At 36.0% G+C, this 23,450-nt stretch overlaps 1 protein-coding gene across 1 annotated transcript in view; it reads right to left on the bottom strand.

The window, feature by feature from the left end:
- Positions 1-982: 982 nt before the first annotated feature.
- LOC149775166 (uncharacterized) overlaps positions 983-23,450 on the bottom strand; it is a 180,222-nt gene continuing 157,754 nt past the window's right edge. Inside the window, exons 9-12 of the mRNA XM_089944110.1 lie at positions 21,865-22,033; positions 21,283-21,395; positions 15,275-15,359; positions 983-6,789 (exon numbers count right to left, since the gene is read on the bottom strand). Coding sequence (XP_089800236.1) covers positions 6,736-6,789; positions 15,275-15,359; positions 21,283-21,395; positions 21,865-22,033 — 421 coding nt within the window. The 3' untranslated portion in view covers positions 983-6,735. The remainder of the gene's footprint in view (positions 6,790-15,274; positions 15,360-21,282; positions 21,396-21,864; positions 22,034-23,450) is intronic.

Consider the following 23,450-nt stretch of genomic DNA (forward strand, 5'->3'; position numbering starts at 1 on the left):
ACCTCCCACGCAGATGCTCTAACCAATAGGTCACCAGAACCGTCAATATTTTTTTTAGTCATATCACTACGATGTATAGTGACAGTTTTATAGTGATGTCTCACACTGGTCATTGTGCCACAGACATGTAGCATCACCAGGATGACCAGTCCTTAAACCAATCTATTTACGCTTATACAAGTCTTTGATAAGGTTTGAACCCGACACTTAGGCCATCGGAGTGGTTGATATCAGTCTATGGAAAACCGGAGTATGAACAGCACAGTGTGGGAGTTTACTATCAAAGCTGCAAATATTCGTTTGCACACACATTTCACATCACATAAAAATTGGTGGCAGCAGAAGTATTGGAGGATCATGTTGTATAGGTTTGAGCACGACATGCATAATACTTGCATGAGAATGATTTATTGTAACACTACCCGATTCAAGGCAAAGTGCAAGGGAGAGAAATGTAGCTGCAAAATGTATGCTAATTCATTAATGTGTCGATGAAACGTTTGGGATGGTGGTTCTCCCAAGATGGGTAGACAACCTAATCCTGGTGCAGATGAGGATATCATTCTGATGGTGAGGGTGCTGGCAGCAAAGCTTGAAAAGAGTCCAAGTGTGTGGTCTGCCAAGTTACAGGCAGACCTGTGCATTGTTCATAATAGCATTGCTCAATTAGCAACTAGTGCAAGACATTTTGCAGCATGCATACAAAACCAGAAATGTAAAGTGCCGTGTGCTGATGCACATTTGCAGAGGGCACCATTCACTGCCCCATAACATCTTGGGTGTCTGGCAAGAGCAGTTTGCACAATGTCCCATAATGTCTTGGTAGCGGACCAATATAGACAATTTTCATATTGTGCAAGATGGTAAAAACAGATTCTGATGTGATCAACTTCAATTATGATGCAATGTTTGAGCCCAATGAACAAAAACATGACTAGTACCTGGTTGGAAAATTGTGTAATAAAAAATATAAAAAAATCCATTATTTCTAATGTTTTTATTTCCCATCCAAAATAAATATATATTAAATACTTACCTTTCACCATGATTCTTTTCATACAAGTAGCTGCCCTTTAACATCATGACATACAAAACAAATGACCTGGCCACGGTTTAATTAAACACTAATATTTATTTCTTCTGCAGTCTATTCTCAAATATTAACCATATAAACTGCAGACACTAGTGATATAAAGTAAAACCCTGTATAAAATTGGACTGCCTTATAAGCTTAATCTAACTGCAGATGCAGACCTTTTGGCACAATAGCAATTGTGTGTATGTTTGCAGCTGGCCCAACTTACAAGTGAGTATATATGGTAGATGACATTATTGAAAATGAACCAGATACAAACTTCTCCAATTAAGCAACTTGCTGGAACTTTTACATCAGTGATGTAAAATTGTAACAAAATGTGAACAATAAAAAAATATTCACTCCATCAAGTCGGTCAATTCATTGAAATAAAACACTAAATTGTTTAAATGCTGCATGAAGATTGTAATTTAATATTAACTGCATCAAAAAGCTTTACTTAAAAATGGAATTTGAATATTAGTAACAAAATTTAAAAGTGCGATTTACCCTGATATAAAATATCTTGGTTTTGGGGGTGAAAATAACTTTTTGGCAACAAAGTTTGTTCTGGACAGTCATTGCAGATTTATCATAAAAATCTCTATAGTAAGCTAAGCCATCATTGCAACATGGACAAAAACATGGCTACCTTCAGTTAATTAAAAAACAAACGATTAAGAACATAAATTGTGTATAATGCTGGTACAGTTACGAATACATTAATCCAAAATTACCCATACTTTATCTTCTGTTACTGCAGTCTTTAGCATTATAGTCAACTGCATTCTGTTGCATAATACCAAATGCCTAAACATTTTAGATTTGTATACATTGCTATTTGAAGAAAAGCTGCATGCCTTTGCATAGTTTCTAGTTTACATGTTTATTCCACTCATCAATCAACAAAAAGAAAAAAGCATGTCATATCGAAGCACAGATTCACTGAAATTTCAGTGTCGGGATAATGTTCTTACATGCAATGATCAAAATAACTGAACTGAAAAGGGAAGATCCCAAGATTATATGTAAAATGATTAAGGACAATCAAATTCAGTCATTGTTGTTACCCGCATGTCATCGCAAGTCGCAAACTTTGTTCAATAATTAAATCTTTTGACATTCAAAAGAGCTGTAAAGTCACTGGGCAAACCAATTTTCAGTGGTCTATCTCAAAGGGTATTAGAACACAAGTGCAAAGAGAAGGCATGGATAAAATACCAATTACTGCTTATACTAGCTTATGAGTTGATTCAAAATGTAAACAACAAAAGTCTTATAATGCAGCTGCAGAGCAGGGTCCATGTTTACAGATTACTTCGATCAAACTGCATAGACCCAGATCTGCCAGCACATAATGCAACATGGAAGCAAGTAGATATGATGTATACTTATTATACCCATTAATGCAGTCTCATACACTGACTTATAAATACTGTTGGTTTCATTGTAATATCAACAAGGCGAGGTACAAAAAATGCCAGGATGATTGTAAATACAAAATGAGTAATGAACTGATGGTAAAAGTTCACAAACTTGACAAACTTGTGAACAGATACTTTGGTACTAATTAACAACACTGCCATCCCATGCAGACTACTTCCTGTTATGTACAAAATAAAGATTGGTACAAATGAATAAAATATTGAAGGAAAGTACCCCATATATGCATCACTTAACTGTTGTGCTTTAAGCAACACCATCTACATGTTTTTTGTTTTCCTGCATTCTTGGCTATTTTGGAAATAGCCTATTAACACAACTTGGAAAAGAGAGATCCATGTACACATACCAGATGAAAATGTCCAAATGAACCACTCACCCTCTCTGGCACACCCAAAACCACAAGATCCCACTTGTATGGGGTAGGGGGTAGGTGTGGATTCCATTTTTTCTTATAAAAACACTCCGCTAAAGAGGCCACTATTCTCTGAACAAAATAAAATCATGATAAAAACATGTAAATTGAACATATTATATATCATAATTTTTTTATTGAGGAAAACTGCCCGGAAATTAGAATACTTTTAATACATATTACCGGGTATACTGAATTTCCTTTTTAACAGCAATTCTTGGCACACTGTAAAAATGAATATTATACAACAAAACGTCCATAAATTAAAATATCAGTAATGCCTACTTTAGAAATAAATACCATTAATACAAGTCTTGTCAAGTATTATTATGCATAGATCTCACTTTTAATGATAAAGCTTAATTAAATTTGGAGCAACCTTTTCTGAAATTTGGTTTCCATAGTTGTAACAGACTCGACCATTCAAATGCAGGATTACCTCATAAATATATACCAATCTTGATGATACAACACTACTCAAGTTTGATCAAAATCTGATCAGAAATATAGCTGTTAGTGTTAAAAAGCTTTGCCAATCAGATGCAAGACCATCTCCTTAACATGCATGGGTCTTAGACATAATCAAGTTCTTGGTGATACAAGTCTACATGTCAAGTTTAATCAATATAAAAATAGTCTCTTGAGTGGTGAAAAACATCTAAACATTTACCATGACAGTACAGTGCTGATAAAATGCTACAAATCAAGGGTGGGAATGTCAGTTGTCAGTGTATTTTATCCTTTTTTTAAAAACAAAGTAAAAATAAAATTATGATAGTTCTTGACCTTGCTTTAACCAATCCAAAGTAAATTTAGATTTCGGCATTAAGGGCGTGGTACCTCTGCACTTATCCCAGTTATTGCCCCTATTGTAATTCCTCACTTATTCCACCTTTTTGACAGGCTGCAATTTTGACCAATACAATGGATTTGTGAGTGCCAGGGTTTTAATGATCTGTGTGCAAATTCACTGATCACCGATTATCATCAATCTTCTAGCCCTGTGCTCTACGGACATAAGATATTGTGCAAGGACATTGTCATCTAGTATCCTTGACCTCTGCTGACACATGTTCTGGTGTTTTAATAGCCTATTAAAATCATTTTCCAATATTTCTATATACACCACTGTAATTGTGCTGCAGAAATGCACAATCTTGTCTCTTGAAAGTACAGGCATAAGAAATTCTTCAATATTCACTAAGATGGTGGTATAAACAGATACAATCAGCCATGGTGTACAGCAATGTGCAATTCAGCCCTACACTGTAAACAAGGTTCACGCCATTAAAAAATAAAAGATGAAAAATAAATGAAGTCCACAGTTACACTTTGCTTTTTATATTTTTTCTTCTCTCATGAAGCAGAAATTATTCAGTGACCAAAAAGTTTCTACCTTGTTTACAGCGGGATTAATGCATTGTGTTTGATCAATATACAATACAAGTGATGATAATATTAAACTCTGAAAGAACTAAGGGTTGAGATGCCAAACCCCTGGACAGCAGTCTGTTGGAAATAAAAAAAGTAAAAGGAAACTATTTGACAAACAAAGAGTATACTGTGACTGGCACATTATACACCCACCCCTGTTTAATGGTTCTCTATGCAGGTACTAACAGTAGCATGGTTGAACCAGCGTTCTTGGTTGCAAACTAATATTTTAGTTATGCTACAGTGACCTTAATCTTTTACATTTTTTTGCTAACTTTAAAGACTCTCCTTACCCAGCTATCAACAAAGTTTGCTCCTGTATGTGATGCAGAACCATTTTTCTTTCTTCAGTCACAGTGACCTCAAAATTGTCCCGACCCCAAGTGCATGCTATCCACAAAGATTAGTAACTGGATATGGTAGAGAACTAGAGTAATTAGTGTACAGAGAAACCGAACAACAGATGGATATGATAAATTCAGCATTATGGTGGGTGTATAAATATTACCAGCACAAACATTCTACAACAATTTCAGTGGAAAATGCTGCTTTTAATGATTTCATTGGCAAGATTTCAAACGTAGATATTCTACTAATATGACAGTAGCGTGCTCAATGTGTTGTCTTTACAATATTGTTATTTATACTATAATTCAACCATAAAATGCAAACAGTGCAAGCCAAAGTTCTCCTGGAGAACTGTTTGCTAATTACTAAGTATCAACAGAAGAGTTCTTCATCATCTTGTACATAATAAAATGACAGACCTAAGTCTACACTGTGCTGATGATCGTATACCAGGATTTTACACGAGGACATGATCTGACACGGAAAATTAAATACATCCAAGTATAATATTTGAATGCATGGTATTTTCATATATATGTTTCCTATTTTCAAGGGTAACCACTGCACATTGTACTGTAGAAATAAAAGATTATCATTTTGAGGGGTAACCAATGCACATTGTACTGTAGAAATAAAAGATAATCCTTTTGAGGGGTAACCAATGCACATTGTACTGAAGAAATAAAAGAATCATTTTGAGGGGTAACCAATGCACAATGTACTGTAGAAATAAAAGATAATCATTTTGAAGATCATGGCATTATGCTGATGCAATGTGTTGACTGAATATGTTATGCTGATGCAGTGGAATGCAGTGTATTGACTGAACACATGCTGATGCAGTGGAATGCAGTGTACTGATTGAACATGTTATGCTGATGCAGTGGACATGTTATGCTGATGCAGTGGAATGCAGTGTATTGACTGAACATGTTATGCTGATGCAGTGGAATGCAGTGTATTGACTGAACATGTTATGCTGATGCAGTGGAATGCAGTGTATTGACTGAACACATTATGCTGATGCAGTGGAATGCAGTGTATTGACTGAACACATGCTGATGCAGTGGAATGCAGTGTATTGATTGAACATGTTATGCTGATGCAGTGTATTGACTGAACAAGTTATGCTGATGCAGTGGAATGCAGTGTATTGATTGAACATATTATGCTGATGCAGTGGAATGCAGTGTATTGACTGAACATGTTATGCTGATGCAGTGGAATGCAGTGTATTGACTGAACATGTTAAATTGATGCAGTGTATTGACTGAACAAGTTATGCTCAAGCAGTGGAATTGTATTGACTGAACACTTTATGCTAATTCAGGGAAAACAAATGCAATCCTCGTATACCTGGGTTCAACCATCAGATGTATAGTAATACTGTATCAAAATTTTTGCTGATTACAGTCACTAATGTAGAACAGGTATGATTTTCAAAAAAATGAACAAAAAACTTTAACACTGTTGACAAAAATGCAACAAGACAGCTTACACAGACAAAACTGGCCAATCCAAGCATAATGGCAAATAGTATTTAGACCAAAAGAAATAATATCCTATAGGTTTAATTTAATAAAGAAAATGATGCAGAAGATAACACAACTTTCAAAAATGTTAACACAAATCTTTAACACTATTGACTATGCCCTTGAAAATGTGTGCCTGTAACTCTCCTTAGTCAGGTTAATCAACAAAACAGTTAGACTGCCAAGAAATTATCTTATGTTACTGATACATGAAGATGGACGAGATTTCATGACATAATATTAAATCCAATTTACCAGTATTCTTTTTAACAGGGACAAACAGTTACAAAATTAAAACATGATTTACAATATGTCCAATCTGGCACCAACAATTTTCTACTGTAAAGAGCACCCATTTAATAGACAGCAAGTAAACAAGTGCTCCATGAGGAAATAAATAGGATGATCTTGTGAGGAGTGAATTCTGAAGGAGATCATGATATTGGTCCTTGAAATGTATGTACTTGATACATCAGTCCTGGCTGGGATCAAAGGTCATGCTCTGCAACACTCTGCTGCAAATATTCCTGGTAAAGCTTTTGCTGAAAAAAATATAGATGAATTAGTTTTGCTTACTGCTTTTCAAGAAGATGTGGCTAATAAAAACACTTGCAAGAATTACATGATGGTTAAAATAAAATACAAGTCATCTGATATCTAGTGATGGTATATCCATCCATACCATCCTACTGAAGAGATTCAATGGACCTTTACTCTCAACGTTTACTACTTCTGCTGGTACCCTACGGTCAAGACTTCTCATTTAAATACTACTAACACAACTATCCTGTGGTCCAGCCTTGTTAATTTAGATACTACTAACACAACTATCCTGTGGTCCAGCCCTGTTAATTTAGATACTTCTAACACAACTATCCTGTGGTCCAGCCCTGTTAATTTAGATAATACTAACACAACTATCCTGTGATCCAGCCCTGTTAATTTAGATACTACTAACACAACTATCCTGTGGTCCAGCCCTGTTAATTTAGATAATACTAACACAACTATCCTGTGGTCCAGCCCTGTTAATTTAGATACTACTAACACAACTATCCTGTGGTCCAGCCCTGTTAATTTAGATACTACTAACACAACTATCCTGTGGTCCAGCCTTGTTAATTTAGATACTACTAACACAACTATCCTGTGGTCCAGCCCTGTTAATTTAGATGCTACTAACACAACTATCCTGTGGTCCAGCCCTGTTAATTTAGATACTTCTAACACAACTATCCTGTGGTCCAGCCATGTTAATTTAGATCCTACTAACACAACTATCCTGTGGTCCAGCCTTGTTAATTTAGATGCTACTAACACAACTATCCTGTGGTCCAGCCCTGTTAATTTAGATAATACTAACACAACTATCCTGTGATCCAGCCCTGTTAATTTAGATACTACTAACACAACTATCCTGTGGTCCAGCCCTGTTAATTTAGATAATACTAACACAACTATCCTGTGGTCCAGCCCTGTTAATTTAGATACTACTAACACAACTATCCTGTGGTCCAGCCCTGTTAATTTAGATACTACTAACACAACTATCCTGTGATCCAGCCCTGTTAATTTAGATGCTACTAACACAACTATCCTGTGGTCCAGCCCTGTTAATTTAGATGCTACTAACACAACTATCCTGTGGTCCAGCCCTGTTAATTTAGATACTACTAACACAACTATCCTGTGGTCCAGCCCTGTTAATTTAGATACTACTAACACAACTATCCTATGGTCCAGCCCTGTTAATTTAGATGCTACTAACACAACTATCCTGTGGTCCAGCCCTGTTAATTTAGATACTTCTAACACAACTATCCTGTGGTTCAGCCCTGTTAATTTAGATACTTCTAACACAACTATCCTGTGATCCAGCCCTGTTAATTTAGATGCTACTAACACAACTATCCTGTGGTCCAGCCCTGTTAATTTAGATGCTACTAACACAACTATCCTGTGGTCCAGCCCTGTTAATTTAGATGCTACTAACACAACTATCCTGTGGTCCAGCCCTGTTAATTTAGATGCTACTAACACAACTATCCTGTGGTCCAGCCCTGTTAATTTAGATGCTACTAACACAACTATCCTGTGGTCCAGCCCTGTTAATTTAGATGCTACTAACACAACTATCCTGTGGTCCAGCCCTGTTAATTTAGATACTACTAACACAACTATCCTGTGGTCCAGCCCTGTTAATTTAGATACTTCTAACACAACTATCCTGTGGTCCAGCCCTGTTAATTTAGATACTACTAACACAACTATCCTGTGGTCCAGCCCTGTTAATTTAGATACTACTAACACAACTATCCTGTGGTCCAGCCCTGTTAATTTAGATACTACTAACACAACTATCCTGTGGTCCAGCCCTGTTAATTTAGATGCTACTAACACAACTATCCTGTGATCCAGCCCTGTTAATTTAGATGCTACTAACACAACTATCCTGTGGTCCAGCCCTGTTAATTTAGATGCTACTAACACAACTATCCTGTGGTCCAGCCCTGTTAATTTAGATACTTCTAACACAACTATCCTGTGGTCCAGCCCTGTTAATTTAGATACTACTAACACAACTATCCTGTGGTCCAGCCATGTTAATTTAGATACTACTAACACAACTATCCTGTGGTCCAGCCCTGTTAATTTAGATACTTCTAACACAACTATCCTGTGGTCCAGCCCTGTTAATTTAGATACTACTAACACAACTATCCTGTGGTCCAGCCATGTTAATTTAGATACTTCTAACACAACTATCCTGTGGTCCAGCCCTGTTAATTTAGATACTTCTAACACAACTATCCTGTGGTCCAGCCCTGTTAATTTAGATACTTCTAACACAACTATCCTGTGGTCCAGCCCTGTTAATTTAGATACTACCAACACAACTATCCTGTGGTTCAGCCCTGTTAATTTAGATACTACTAACACAACTATCCTGTGGTCCAGCCCTGTTAATTTAGATACTACTAACACAACTATGCTGTGGTCCAGCCCTGTTAATTTAGATGCTACTAACACAACTATCCTGTGGTCCAGCCCTGTTAATTTAGATGCTACTAACACAACTATCCTGTGGTCCAGCCCTGTTAATTTAGATACTACTAACACAACTATCCTGTGGTCCAGCCCTGTTAATTTAGATACTACTAACACAACTATCCTGTGGTCCAGCCCTGTTAATTTAGATACTACTAACACAACTATCCTGTGGTCCAGCCCTGTTAATTTAGATACTACTAACACAACTATCCTGTGGTCCAGCCCTGTTAATTTAGATACTACTAACACAACTATCCTGTGGTCCAGCCCTGTTAATTTAGATACTACTAACAACTATCCTGTGGTCCAGCCCTGTTAATTTAGATACTACTAACACAACTATCCTGTGGTCCAGCCATGTTAATTTATATAGTACTTACACAACTATCCTGCGGTCCAAGCCCTATTAATTTATATACTACCTATTTAAGTTGAACTTGGAAATATAACATATACAGAATGTAGAAAATTCCAAGCATTAAACGGTACTAAATGCAACTTGTTTAAAATGGGATCAAGTCTACCTTGAATTGGTTAGCAAATTTATGCTCCAGAAACTAATGGGATAAAATTTAACTTGAATAGTTAGCAATGGATAATCTAACTTGAATAGCTAGCAATGGATGCACCAGAAACTAATGGGATAAAATCTAACTTGAATGGTTAGCAATGGATGCTCCAGAAACTAATGGGATAAAATCTAACTCCAATAGTTAGCAATGGATGATCCAATCCAACTTGAATGGTTAGCAATGGATGCTCCAGAAACCAATGGGATAAAATCTAACTTCAATAGTTAGCAATGGATGCTCCAGAAACTAAATGCATTACATTTTAAGTTTTGGTAAAGATAACTATCATTTATCAAGTAATTCAACATAATAATGGTTCTAATATCCATTAATTCTCAACAAGCAACTAAATAATTGCTAATTTATCATACCAACTGCACAGTAAAGTGCCGTTCTAGATTGTCTCCAAGTGGGACAAACTGTCAATGACTTTTCCAAATGTGGGCCATCAGTTGGTTAGCAATGAAGTACATGTATTATATTCTACTTGAAACAGAAGGACCTTTGTGAAGGAAAAGATTAATTTGCAAAAAAAAGATATTTTATCTATGTGTGTCAGGGATTAATTATTGCATGACCTTCTACCCCCAAAATTGAAGGAAAACAAAATCAATCCAGAAGTTCTTGAGAAAAGAAATCTGCCATTCTGGATTAGTTCTGAAAATATCAAAATGATAATATCCATTTTCGCAATCCCATTCCTGAGAAATATCAGAAAATCTTTCTGTCTATCTAGAACAAATATGGTCTGAAAATTGTTTAACTGTCTCTTGCTCTCTGCAAGTAAGTGTTCCATGAAGCTGACACATTCCAAGGTACCTTAATACAAAAATCTTGGCATTAACACAAGGCACAGAAGGCAATCAATGTCACATGTCTATAGTGGAAAAGACTCTGAAGGATACCAACTAAATGAAGCAAGATACAGTAAATTTTACTTTTCAGAAATGCTATTGTCAGCTTGGAATTTCCAAAAGGTGAAGCCTATTCCAGGATATTATTATTAAATTAAATGTCACATTAAAAATTAATATTTTGTGTCAAATATGGATTTTTTAATGCCATAAATGCCAAAGGAAAAACAATTGGGCAAGGCTTTCAAAAGTATGCACACATTATGCAAAAATGACATTGTTATGCAGGAAGTCATTGCAACAACACCACCGCTGTGACAGATCAACATACATATACCTCCTCTGGCCACTTGATGTCACTATATATATATATATATATATATATATATATATATATATATATATATATCCTGGACACTGTCACAAAAAATACCTCCTCTGGTCAATATATATACCTCCCATTGGCAATTATGTGTCACTATATATACCTTCCCTCAGAATCAATGGAGAGTGAGCTGGAGATGTTAGACCCGAGGTATGTTAAGATCTTGACAACTTCCAAGTTGTACCCATTGATGGTGACAGAGGGAGGGGAGTCTGTGTCCTGCGCCATGACGTTCGTTTTCTTCAAACCGATGGTCAGTCCAAATTCCTTACAAGCATGGGAGAGGCAGCATACCAGCTGCTGCAGTCCATCTTCCGTGTGTGATGTCAAGGCTGCATCGTCGGCGAAGAGCAATTCACAGATGAGTACCTCTGTGACTTTAGTCTTAGCACGGAGACAGGCGATGTTGAACAGCTTGCAGTCAGCCCTGGTATGGATGTACACTCCCTCGCTGCAGTCCTTGAATGCATACTGGAGAAGCATGGAGAAGAAGATGGCAAAGAGCGTCGGTGCAAGGACACAGCCTTGTTTGACTCCGCTGATGACTGGGAATGCTTCAGATGTTGCACCATTGAAGCACACTGTGCTGTGCATGTTCTCATGGAACGACATGATGACAGCAAGCAGACGTGGGGGGCAGCCGATCTTCTGCACGAGTCTGAAGAGTCCACTCCGACTAACCAGGTCAGCAGCAGTGATGGCCAGACTCAACCAGAGAGTCTGGAACAACCCCAACCTCACAGAGAAGACCAAACTGCGTGTCTACCAAGCCTGCGTACTCAGCTCACTTCTCTACAGCAGCGAAACATGGACCACCTATGCAAGACACGAGAGGAAACTCAACAGCTTCCACCTGAGATGTCTGCGGCGCATTCTGCACATCCAGTGGCAGGACAAAGTACCCAACACAGCGGTTCTAGAACGCGCCAACATGAACAGCATGTTCTCCATTCTCAGCGAGAGGCGCCTTCGCTGGCTTGGCCATGTCAAAAGAATGGACCCAGGTCGCATTCCCAAGGACCTGTTATATGGGGAGTTAGCAGAAGGTGCACGACCAACTGGACGACCACATGTGCGCTACAAAGATGTTTGCAAGAAGGATATGAAGACAGCAAACATCAATGTCAACGACTGGGAGAGCTGTGCAAACAACCGTTCCAGCTGGCACCTAGCTGTCAGGCAGGGAGTTCAAAACGCAGAGGAAGAGAGAAGAATAAAACAAGCTGAAAAGAGAGCTAGAAAGAAGGATAGACAAAAGCTTACTTTGGAGCTACGCCATCGTCTCCCGTAGACGGACGGATGCCAAGAAGAAGATATACCTTCCCTGGCACCTACATCTCACTCCACTAAAGACTGCTTATAGCATTTCACAGCAGAACAGGACTGTTATAAAATTATAACTGAGAAACATTATATCCAAATTCATTGTTTATTTTTCAGAATGTTTATACTGGTGTGTCCATGTTAATGAACATGTCAAGGATGGTGGACATGCATGTAGTAAAAGTTTTACCATCTACTGAAAGTGTCAACATACATGTATTGTACAGTATTGAAGAAAGTGTCAACATGCATGTATTGTACAGTATTGAAGAAAGTGTCAACATACATGTATTGTACAGCATTGAAAAAAGTGTCAACATACATGTATTGTACAGCCTTGCAGAAACTGTCAATATACCTCTCTATTTTATTAATATTGGATTTTTAGTGACATGCTAATGTTCATAAAGTATATCACGTGCATCACTGAGCTCTGGGTACAGTCCAATAGAGCCCTGCAGCTATGGGTAAAGTCTATGCACAATGCTATATATAGACCCTTGCAGCTATGGGTACAATCTAATGTACACTATGCTACACAGAACCTTGCAGCTATAGGTAGTCTAATATAAACTATGCTATACAGAACCTTGCAGCTATGGGTAGTCTGATGTACACTATGCTACACATAACCTTGCAGCTATGGGTACAGTCTAATATACACTATGCTACAAAGAACCTTGCAGCTATGGGTACAGTCTAATGTACACTATGCTATATAGAACCTTGCAGCTATGGGTACAGTCTAATGTACACTATGCTACACATAACCTTGTAGCTATGGGTACAGTCTAATATACACTATGCTATACAGAACCTTGCAGCTATGGGTACAGTCTAATGTACTCTATGCTATATAACACCTTACAGTTATGAATACAGTCAAATCAATAATTTCACAAACAATATCTTCAATTTTCGGTATTGCAAATGTGACAATGTCACTGTCAGAATTAACATATTCCAAGAAATCAACGCCTTGTTACCAGACCTAAATAGACGGTGCATCCCACAAGTAGCAAGGGGAACATCATCATCATCATCATCATCATCATCACTAGTAATTACATTCCACTTATCCAACCTTAATGGAACAGTTCGCAACACAATATGTGGAAACATCATGGCTGATTGCGGAGAGTTACTTTATTGAACACTTAATATGTTTGTCAAGGTTTGTGAGGTATGTGTGGATTAAAGCATGTCAATACGTTTGATTTCATGCTGAAGATGACTCCCTTGAGAGATATGCTTCAAGCTGCACTATAAATATACACTTTGCTGGTTATTTACATGTCACTCCCACAATGCGTCTCTATATATACCTCCCCTGGCCACTATATGACACTATGTTTATCTCCCTCCCACCATTAAATGTTACTATATATACACCTCACCTAGCCACTACTTGTTACAAAACACATCCATCATTAAGATATTGAGTATGGTTACTGATTATGTACATGTCAGATTCAAGAAAGATGCAATATAACCACAAAAACTCTATTGTTCCTTTATTATTCTGAAAAAACTTTATTTCTGCAAAATGTTCAGAGTATGTACTTTTAAGCAAAAGAATAAACAGTTATATCAGAATAGAAGCAAACAAAGCATGCTTTAAATATGACACTCATGTCTGCCGATAAGTATACAGCAGGAAATTTTAGTAAACCAACTGTCCTGTTAATTTAAACCATAGTGCTTGGACATGATTAATGCTCTACATGTCAAAAAGAATTAAAACAAGATCATTCTTCTTAGAAATTGCAGTGCTGAAACCATCTAATATTCTCATGCAATAACACAATTTTTAAGATGGCCACCAAGGCAGCCATAATGAATGCAAGTTTAGCACTATTTTCATTTAGGATCAATCAGACAGCACAAGAAGCATTTCAATAAAAACCTGATGTTCATATGACTAACCATTGATGAGGAGTAATAATAAAAAGATTTTCAAAATGGATGCTTTGGCAGCTATGCTGGGTGTCTAAGCATCACCATTTTCATGAAGAACCAACTAGAACTCAGGATAGATGTGTTTAAAATTTCATGGCAATTCCCTAAGTAGTTTTTGTTCAAAAACATGACAAAAATGCCAGAGTTACTGGAAAATCACAAATTTTGAAACAAAACACGATTTTATTTTTACTTCTTAATATACCACAAAACTTCAAACAGATATGTTGATGGGCACTGTGATTACTTTCCTCTCGACAAATGAAAACAAAATGCATTCAGTAACATACAGTATTTTCAACTAAATAGTAAAACAACTGTTGATTATCCACCAGTATAGCCAGTAATTCAAAATGGTGAAAGGAGGAAGGGTTGTGTTACTCTACGTTGATTTACAAGTTGTCAAATATCAGATTTGATTTAATATGCATAGATTTCACCAAACTCATCTGAGACCTTTATGATGTAACCTATATCCAAAGTCTGATTAACACTGGACCTGAAAAATGGCTTCCAAAGTGGCTGACAATCAGATGCATGATAATTTCAACAATATGCACAGATCTTGTTTACTATCAAATCTGGCAAAGATCTTGATGATATTAGCTTATATTCTAGGTCTGATGAAAATCAAACAGAAACATGGCTTCTCAAATTGATGGTTGACAGGTGGATGACAGATGCAAAATGCAAGGTCATGCCATAAGCTCACCTGGCCTTTCAGCCCAAAGTTACACCAAAAATTGAACCAACTTTGACAAGGACTTTCCTGAAGAGTTTTTCAATTAATTATTTTATCATGAACAACATCTTGATGACACCAAGCTCCGACTCAATTTACTTTCTCCCACACATAATCTGATATGAAGAGTCATTTACATACCTTCTTAACCTTCACTGTGGCCAAAACAAAATCCTGTACTTCCAACATATGCTTCCTTTGTTTCCTTGATAATGTGGGTTTTGTGCTGAAATTGTATAGGATGTATGAAAACATGCACTTTTTGGTAAAAATCCAGAAAGAACCTTGCTGGCTGAATTTTATCTATAACCAATCTTCATAATTTTACTTGGCCTTTATATGTTTGCCAAAGTTCTGAAAATAATAAGATATACAGCCAAGAAATCAGTATTTGTACAAGTACAAGCAAAACACAAATGTAACATGTTGCCATTTCCTTTACTTTGTTTTACATTGAAATGTAAAGCATGTTTGTACAAGAGGCCATGAGGGATTAAGATCACTCACCTGGCCAACATCTACCTACTAGCTAAATGCAAGAGCTGCTGGCCAAGAAATCTAGCAAGATGCTTTGTAAAGAAATATCTTCCAACATTGTTCATTGCATTTTATGAAAACGAACATCTTTTTTTGGCATCCATGTTTTATAGCATAATTTGTCTAACATTCAAAAACCTTAGTGCTCAGTTGCTTACTGTCCAAGTTGGTCAAATTCTGTTGAGCAATGATATTCTAAGTTTAGTAATGGTAGCCATGTCTGAAAGCAACTTGGCATAGTTTGTATAAATTTGAAAAACCTTCAAGTAAAAATGCTTTCTGTTAATTCTGGTCAAATTTGTCAGCAGTTTTTTTTAAAAGAAGATTAAAGATTATTTTCCCTTCATTTTAGTAACAGCAGCCATATTTGACAGCAGCCATATTTTGACAGCAGATTCACATCATTTTTTGCAGATAAAAAAACCTACAAGCCATAAAACTGTCAAATTTGCTTAAACTCTTAAGAGTGATTTTTCCTTAGAACAAAATGTTTAAATCTTTTTCAAATTTCAGTAATGGTGGCCCTATCTGATTACAAATAAACACGGGTATAAATCTTAACAGCCCTTACTTTCTGTGAAAGTTTGTCCAATTCTTTGTCAGTTGTTTTCGAGAAGTAGTTTAAACATTTGTCAACTTTTTGTACCAGTGGCATCATTTGTATGCATCTAAAAGACATTTATGATAGGATGCTTTCTTTAAAGGTTTTGTACCAGTGGCATCATTTGTATACATCTAAATGACATTTATGACAGGATACTTTCTTTAAAGGTTTTGTACCAGTGGCATCATTTGTATACATCTAAATGACAATTATGACAGGATGCTTTCTTTAAAGGTTTTGTACCAGTGGCATCATTTGTATACATCTAAAGACAATTATGACAGGATACTTTCTTTAAAGGTTTTGTACCAGTGGCATCATTTGTATACATCTAAAAGACATTTATGACAGGATGCTTTCTTTAAAGGTTTTGTACCAGTGGCATCATTTGTATGCATCTAAAGACATTTATGATAGGATGCTTTCTTTAAAGGTTTTGTACCAGTGGCATCATTTGTATGCATCTAAAGACAATTATGATAGGATGCTTTCTTTAAAGGTTTTGTACCAGTGGCATCATTTGTATGCATCTAAAGACATTTATGAAAGGATGCTTTCTTTAAAGGTTTTGTACCAGTGGCATCATTTGTATACATCTAAAAGACATTTATGACAGGATGCTTTCTTTAAAGGTTTTGTACCAGTGGCATCATTTGTATACATCTAGAAGACATTTATGACAGGATGCTTTCTTTAAAGGTTTTGTACCAGTGGCATCATTTGTATACATCTAAAAGACATTTATGACAGGATGCTTTCTTTAAAGGTTTTGTACCAGTGGCATCATTTGTATACATCTAAAAGACATTTATGACAGGATGCTTTCTTTAAAGGTTTTGTACCAGTGGCATCATTTGTATACATCTAAAAGACATTTATGACAGGATGCTTTCTTTAAAGGTTTTGTACAAGTGGCATCATTTGTATGCATTTAACGACATTTATGACAGGATGCTTTCTTTAAAGGTTTTGTACCAGTGGCATCATTTGTATACATCTAAAGACATTTATGATAGGATGCTTTCTTTAAAGGTTTTGTACCAGTGGCATCATCTGTATACATCTAAAGACATTTATGATAGGATGCTTTCTTTAAAGGTTTTGTACCAGTGGCATCATTTGTATGCATCTAAAGACATTTATGATAGGATGCTTTCTTTAAAGGTTTTGTACCAGTGGCATCATTTGTATACATCTAAAAGACATTTATGACAGGATGCTTTCTTTAAAGGTTTTGTACCAGTGGCATCATTTGTATACATCTAAAAGACATTTATGACAGGATGCTTTCTTTAAAGGTTTTGTACCAGTGGCATCATTTGTATACATCTAAAAGACATTTATGACAGGATGCTTTCTTTAAAGGTTTTGTACCAGTGGCATCATTTGTATGCGTCTAACGACATTTATGACAGGATGCTTTCTGTAAAGGTTTTGTACCAGTGGCATCATTTGTATACATCTAAAGACATTTATGATAGGATGCTTTCTTTAAAGGTTTTGTACCAGTGGCATCATTTGTATACATCTAAAGACATTTATGATAGGATGCTTTCTTTAAAGGTTTTGTACCAGTGGCATCATTTGTATGCATCTAAAGACATTTATGATAGGATGCTTTCTTTAAAGGTTTTGTACCAGTGGCATCATTTGTATGCATCTAAAGACATTTATGACAGGATGCTTTCTTTAAAGGTTTTGTACCAGTGGCATCATTTGTATGCATCTAAAGATATTTATGATAGGATGCTTTCTTAGGTTTTGTACCAGTGGCATCATTTGTATACATCTAAATGACAATTATGACAGGATGCTTTCTTTAAAGGTTTTGTACCAGTGGCATCATTTGTATGCATCTAAAGACAATTATGATAGGATGCTTTCTTTAAAGGTTTTGTACCAGTGGCATCATTTGTATGCATCTAAAGACATTTGACAGGATGCTTTCTTTAAAGGTTTTGTACCAGTGGCATCATTTGTATTCATCTAAAGGCAATTATGATAGGATGCTTTCTTTAAAGGTTTTGTACCAGTGGCATCATTTGTATGCATCTAAAGACAATTATGACAGGATGCTTTCTTTAAAGGTTTAATACCAGTGTCATCATTTGTATGCATCTAAAGACATTTATGATAGGATGCTTTCTTTAAAGGTTTTGTACCAGTGGCATCATTTGTATGCATCTAAATGACATTTATGACAGGATGCTTTCTTTAAAGGTTTTGTACCAGTGGCATCATTTGTATGCATCTAAAGACATTTACGACAGGATGCTTTCTTTAAAGGTTTTGTACCAGTGGCATCATTTGTATGCATCTAAAGACATTTATGACAGGATGCTTTCTTTAAAGGTTTTGTACCAGTGGCATTATTTGTATGCATCTAAAGACATTTATGACAGGATGCTTTCTTTAAAGGTTTTGTACCAGTGGCATCATTTGTATACATCTAAATGACAATTATGACAGGATGCTTTCTTTAAAGGTTTTGTACCAGTGGCATCATTTGTATGCATCTAAATGACAATTATGACAGGATGCTTTCTTTAAAGGTTTTGTACCAGTGGCATCATTTGTACGCATCTAAAGACATTTATGATAGGATGCTTTCTTTAAAGGTTTTGTACCAGTGGCATCATTTGTATGCATCTAAAGACATTTATGATAGGATGCTTTCTTTAAAGGTTTTGTACCAGTGGCATCATTTGTATACATCTAAAGACATTTATGATAGGATGCTTTCGTTAAAGGTTTTGTACCAGTGGCATCATTTGTATGCATCTAAAGACATTTATGACAGGATGCTTTCTTTAAAGGTTTTGTACCAGTGGCATCATTTGTATGCATCTAAAGACATTTATGATAGGATGCTTTCTTTAAAGGTTTTGTACCAGTGGCATCATTTGTATGCATCTAAAGACAATTATGATAGGATGCTTTCTTTAAAGGTTTTGTACCAGTGGCATCATTTGTATGCATCTAAAGACATTTATGAAAGGATGCTTTCTTTAAAGGTTTTGTACCAGTGGCATCATTTACATACATCTAAAAGACATTTATGATAGGATGCTTTCTTTAAAGGTTTTGTACCAGTGGCATCATTTGTATACATCTAAATGACAATTATGACAGGATGCTTTCTTTAAAGGTTTTGTGCCAGTGGCATCTTTTGTATACATCTAAAAGACATTTATGACAGGATGCTTTCTTTAAAGGTTTTGTACCAGTGGCATCATTTGTATGCATCTAAATGACAATTATGACAGGATGCTTTCTTTAAAGGTTTTGTGCCAGTGGCATCATTTGTATACATCTAAAAGACATTTATGACAGGATGCTTTCTTTAAAGGTTTTGTACCAGTGGCATGATTTGTATGCATCTAAAGACATTTATGATAGGATGCTTTCTTTAAAGGTTTTGTACCAGTGGCATCATTTGTATGCATCTAAAGACATTTATGACAGGATGCTTTCTTTAAAGGTTTTGTACCAGTGGCATCATTTGTATACATCTAAAGACATTTATGATAGGATGCTTTCTTTAAAGGTTTTGTACCAGTGGCATCATTTGTATGCATCTAAAGACATTTATGACAGGATGCTTTCTTTAAAAGTCTTGTACCAGTGGCATCATTTGTATTCATCTAAATGACAATTATGACAGGATGCTTTCTTTACAGGTTTTGTACCAGTGGCATCATTTGTATACATCTAAAAGACATTTATGACAGGATGCTTTCTTTAAAGGTTTTGTACCAGTGGCATCATTTGTATACATCTAAAGACATTTATGATAGGATGCTTTCTTTAAAGGTTTTGTACCAGTGGCATCATTTGTATACATCTAAAAGACGTTTATGACAGGATACTTTCTTTAAAGGTTTTGTACCAGTGGCATCATTTGTATGCATCTAAAGACATTTATGACAGGATGCTTTCTTTAAAAGTCTTGTACCAGTGGCATCATTTGTATTCATCTAAAAGACATTTATGACAGGATGCTTTCTTTAAAGGTTTTGTACCAGTGGCATCATTTGTATGCATCTAAAAGACATTTATGACAGGATGCTTTCTTTAAAGGTTTTGTACCAGTGGCATCATTTGTATGCATCTAAAGACATTTATGACAGGATGCTTTCTTTAAAGGTTTTGTACCAGTGGCATCATTTGTATGCATCTAAAGACATTTATGACAGGATGCTTTTTTTAAAGGTTTTGTACCAGTGGCATCATTTGTATGCATCTAAAGACATTTATGACAGGATGCTTTCTTTAAAGGTTTTGTACCAGTGGCATCATTTGTATGCATCTAAAGACAATTATGACAGGATGCTTTCTTTAAAGGTTGGTAAATTCACTCGAGCAGTTTATGAGAAAACAGATTTGAGGTTTTTCTATTTTTTGTGACAGAAGCCATATTTAATGGTGATGCAGCATCATTTACACAAAATTGAAAGCACTTCAAGCATGTCGAATTTGGTTTATTAGTACGCTGCACTGTACATTAATGTTCACATGTATACGAGATTTTATACAGACTACCTGCTGGGCTTATTTCTTGAAAAAAAAAACTACAAAACTCCTTACTACTGTGCATAACAAAAAAAACTGGTCTTTATTTTATACATAAAATGCATATCAACATAACTTACATGGCCTCCTATCTGCTGAACATCAAAGCAAACATCAATAACACGGGATTAATAATGACTAATTCATATTTCAAGCACCTTGGAGATGTTGTTAAAATGTTGCAATTTTAAGTAAGAAAAAATAAACATTCCATAATATTTCATACAAACATGGCAGTCAGTGAATGGTCTCATCCGTACTGTGCTACAACAGAAGTGGAATAGATAGAAGGAAAGATAGATAAGCAAACCCAATTTAATTTCCCCTCTTGGGGAACAAAAAATGCAAATGATTATGCCATTATTGGCACCATCAAAAAAGTTAATGCTAAGTCTGACTTTTCCACTTAAATTAGTTCCATTTTTATTATCATTACCTTGATGCAAACTTAGCCACTAGCAGCATTAGTAGGGCCAGTCCTAGAATGGTGAAGAGCACATGTGTACTGTAGTCAGCAGGGATGGCCTTCCACAGATTTGCTAGGGGGCCCTGAAATAAACAAGAGACTCAACTTAAAGGACTTTTAAACATGAGGCGGCATATATTACCAGTTCCAACTTAAAGGACTTTTAAACATGGGGCAGCATATTAACCAGTGCCTACTTAAAGGGCTTTTAATCACGTGGCAGTGTATGTTCTTGGTATTCACAAGATTAAGATCCTGAATAGACATGGAGGATGTGCAGACAAATCGACATGGAGGATGCTGAGTGAATGGATAGGGAGGATGTGTAGACAAATCGACATGGAGGATGCTGAGTAAATGGACAGGGAGGATGTATAGACAAATCGACATGGAGGATGCTGAGTGAATGGACAGGAAGGATGTATAGACAAATCGACATGGAGGATGCTGAGTGAATGGACAGGGAGGATGTGCAGATGAACAGCCAGATGAGCAAACTAAATCCTACAAACAAATGAAAGCTAAAGTCCAAACGCTGTACAGTTATCCTACCAGGTAGATGTTGAGTGTCTCCAGTAGATTCTTGCCAAGAAGAGACTGCAGCAGGTTGTGTTGGGTACTAATAAGGAAGGACATTAACAGGAGGAGTGGAATCAGCATCCCCATGAATCCAAATGCTGCTCCACGAAATCTCGCCTTCAGGTTCTTGGTATAGGTTTCACTAAGAGAGAGAAGAAAAAACCCAAAGTTCTAACATGTATGCTAAATGCATATAATACATGAAAAAAAGGTAAAAGAAGTGTCCCAAGAAACAGCCTCATGAATCTATCACTTCCTCTTTCCTCTCTTCCACCTGCCCAGTATCTGGCTTGCAAAATCTTTAACACTTTTGTTGCTGCCACAAAAGCCATCTCCTCATACTTATGCATGCAAGACAAAAAGATCCATTTTTCTCTCTCTCTCTTTTGCTTTAATTGTCATTTTCACATGACCATGATTTTTAACCTGTGGATGGACAAATCAATGATTTTTTTAATGCCATGAATCCCCTGGTGACCATATGTCAGGGATAAAAACAGGTTAAACTATATTAAAACTTGCTCCTAAAAGGCTGATGCCTTACAGGTTAGATGGTAGACTGAACTGAGACATTTGACTTTATATCATTTTTTTAAAGACTTCTGCAGATGTCTCATAAATATTTGAAAAACCACTTTTTTTTAAATGGTAAAAATGTTTCTTTAATAATACTTACCTCATCATAATACCTGAGGAACCTTCTACAAACACGCAAATCATGCACATATTTTAGTGAAACCGGAGCAACAAAGAGACCATTCCATCCATATTAGTGGATTTTTGTGGGATGAGTCACCATGTACAGGCTCTCTCAAGTGGCAAAGGCCTGATCAGAAAGTGAAGAAACATCTGTTGGATAATGAGGCACTAAGTTCGCCATCGTATGCATGGAGTGTCAAGCAGCTTTTTTATGGTCTAAAAATAGTATTCATTACATCCATTGATACAGAGGGTTCGATACCAAGAATCCATATTGCAAATTTTAGGACCACGCTTCTTTGGCCCTCTTTGCCATTTCTTTATTTGAATTGTGAATTCTTTGCAATGGAATGCAGCTAGTTTAGTAGTGCACAAGTTAGGCAACCTGTATTTTAGTTTAACATAAAAACTCATAAAACAGTCAGAAGCCAAATCACACAGCAAATAATGCCTGAAAAAGAGTTATGTAAGCTGTGCAAGTCAGCAACTAACAGTTTATACGACGATAAACTCAGAAAAAAACATTAAACTCTTATAATTGCAATTATTTATTATTTTATTGATTTTTTATTGTTATTTTTTTATAAAGATAATTCAAATCAGTTTTAGAGTCTGTTTAATTGTATGAATTCTTGTTGAGGCATCTGTTACATAGCTATTTATAAATAAATAAATAAATAATGCTAAGCCAAATATTGATATACATCTGGAATAAAAATGTTAATTTGCTGCATATTTATAAATAGCTATGTCAATATCAAACAAAAAATTCTACCAGTGGTAGGCGACGTAAGGTTTTGAACATTCCGCAGCATGGTCTTAATCTTTTATCTAAACTGACATTGTTTTCCGAGTAGAAG

This window comes from Sinohyriopsis cumingii, chromosome 19, assembly GCF_028554795.1.
Source record: "Sinohyriopsis cumingii isolate HCF-2022 chromosome 19, ASM2855479v2, whole genome shotgun sequence".
NCBI lineage: Eukaryota > Metazoa > Mollusca > Bivalvia > Unionida > Unionidae > Sinohyriopsis > Sinohyriopsis cumingii.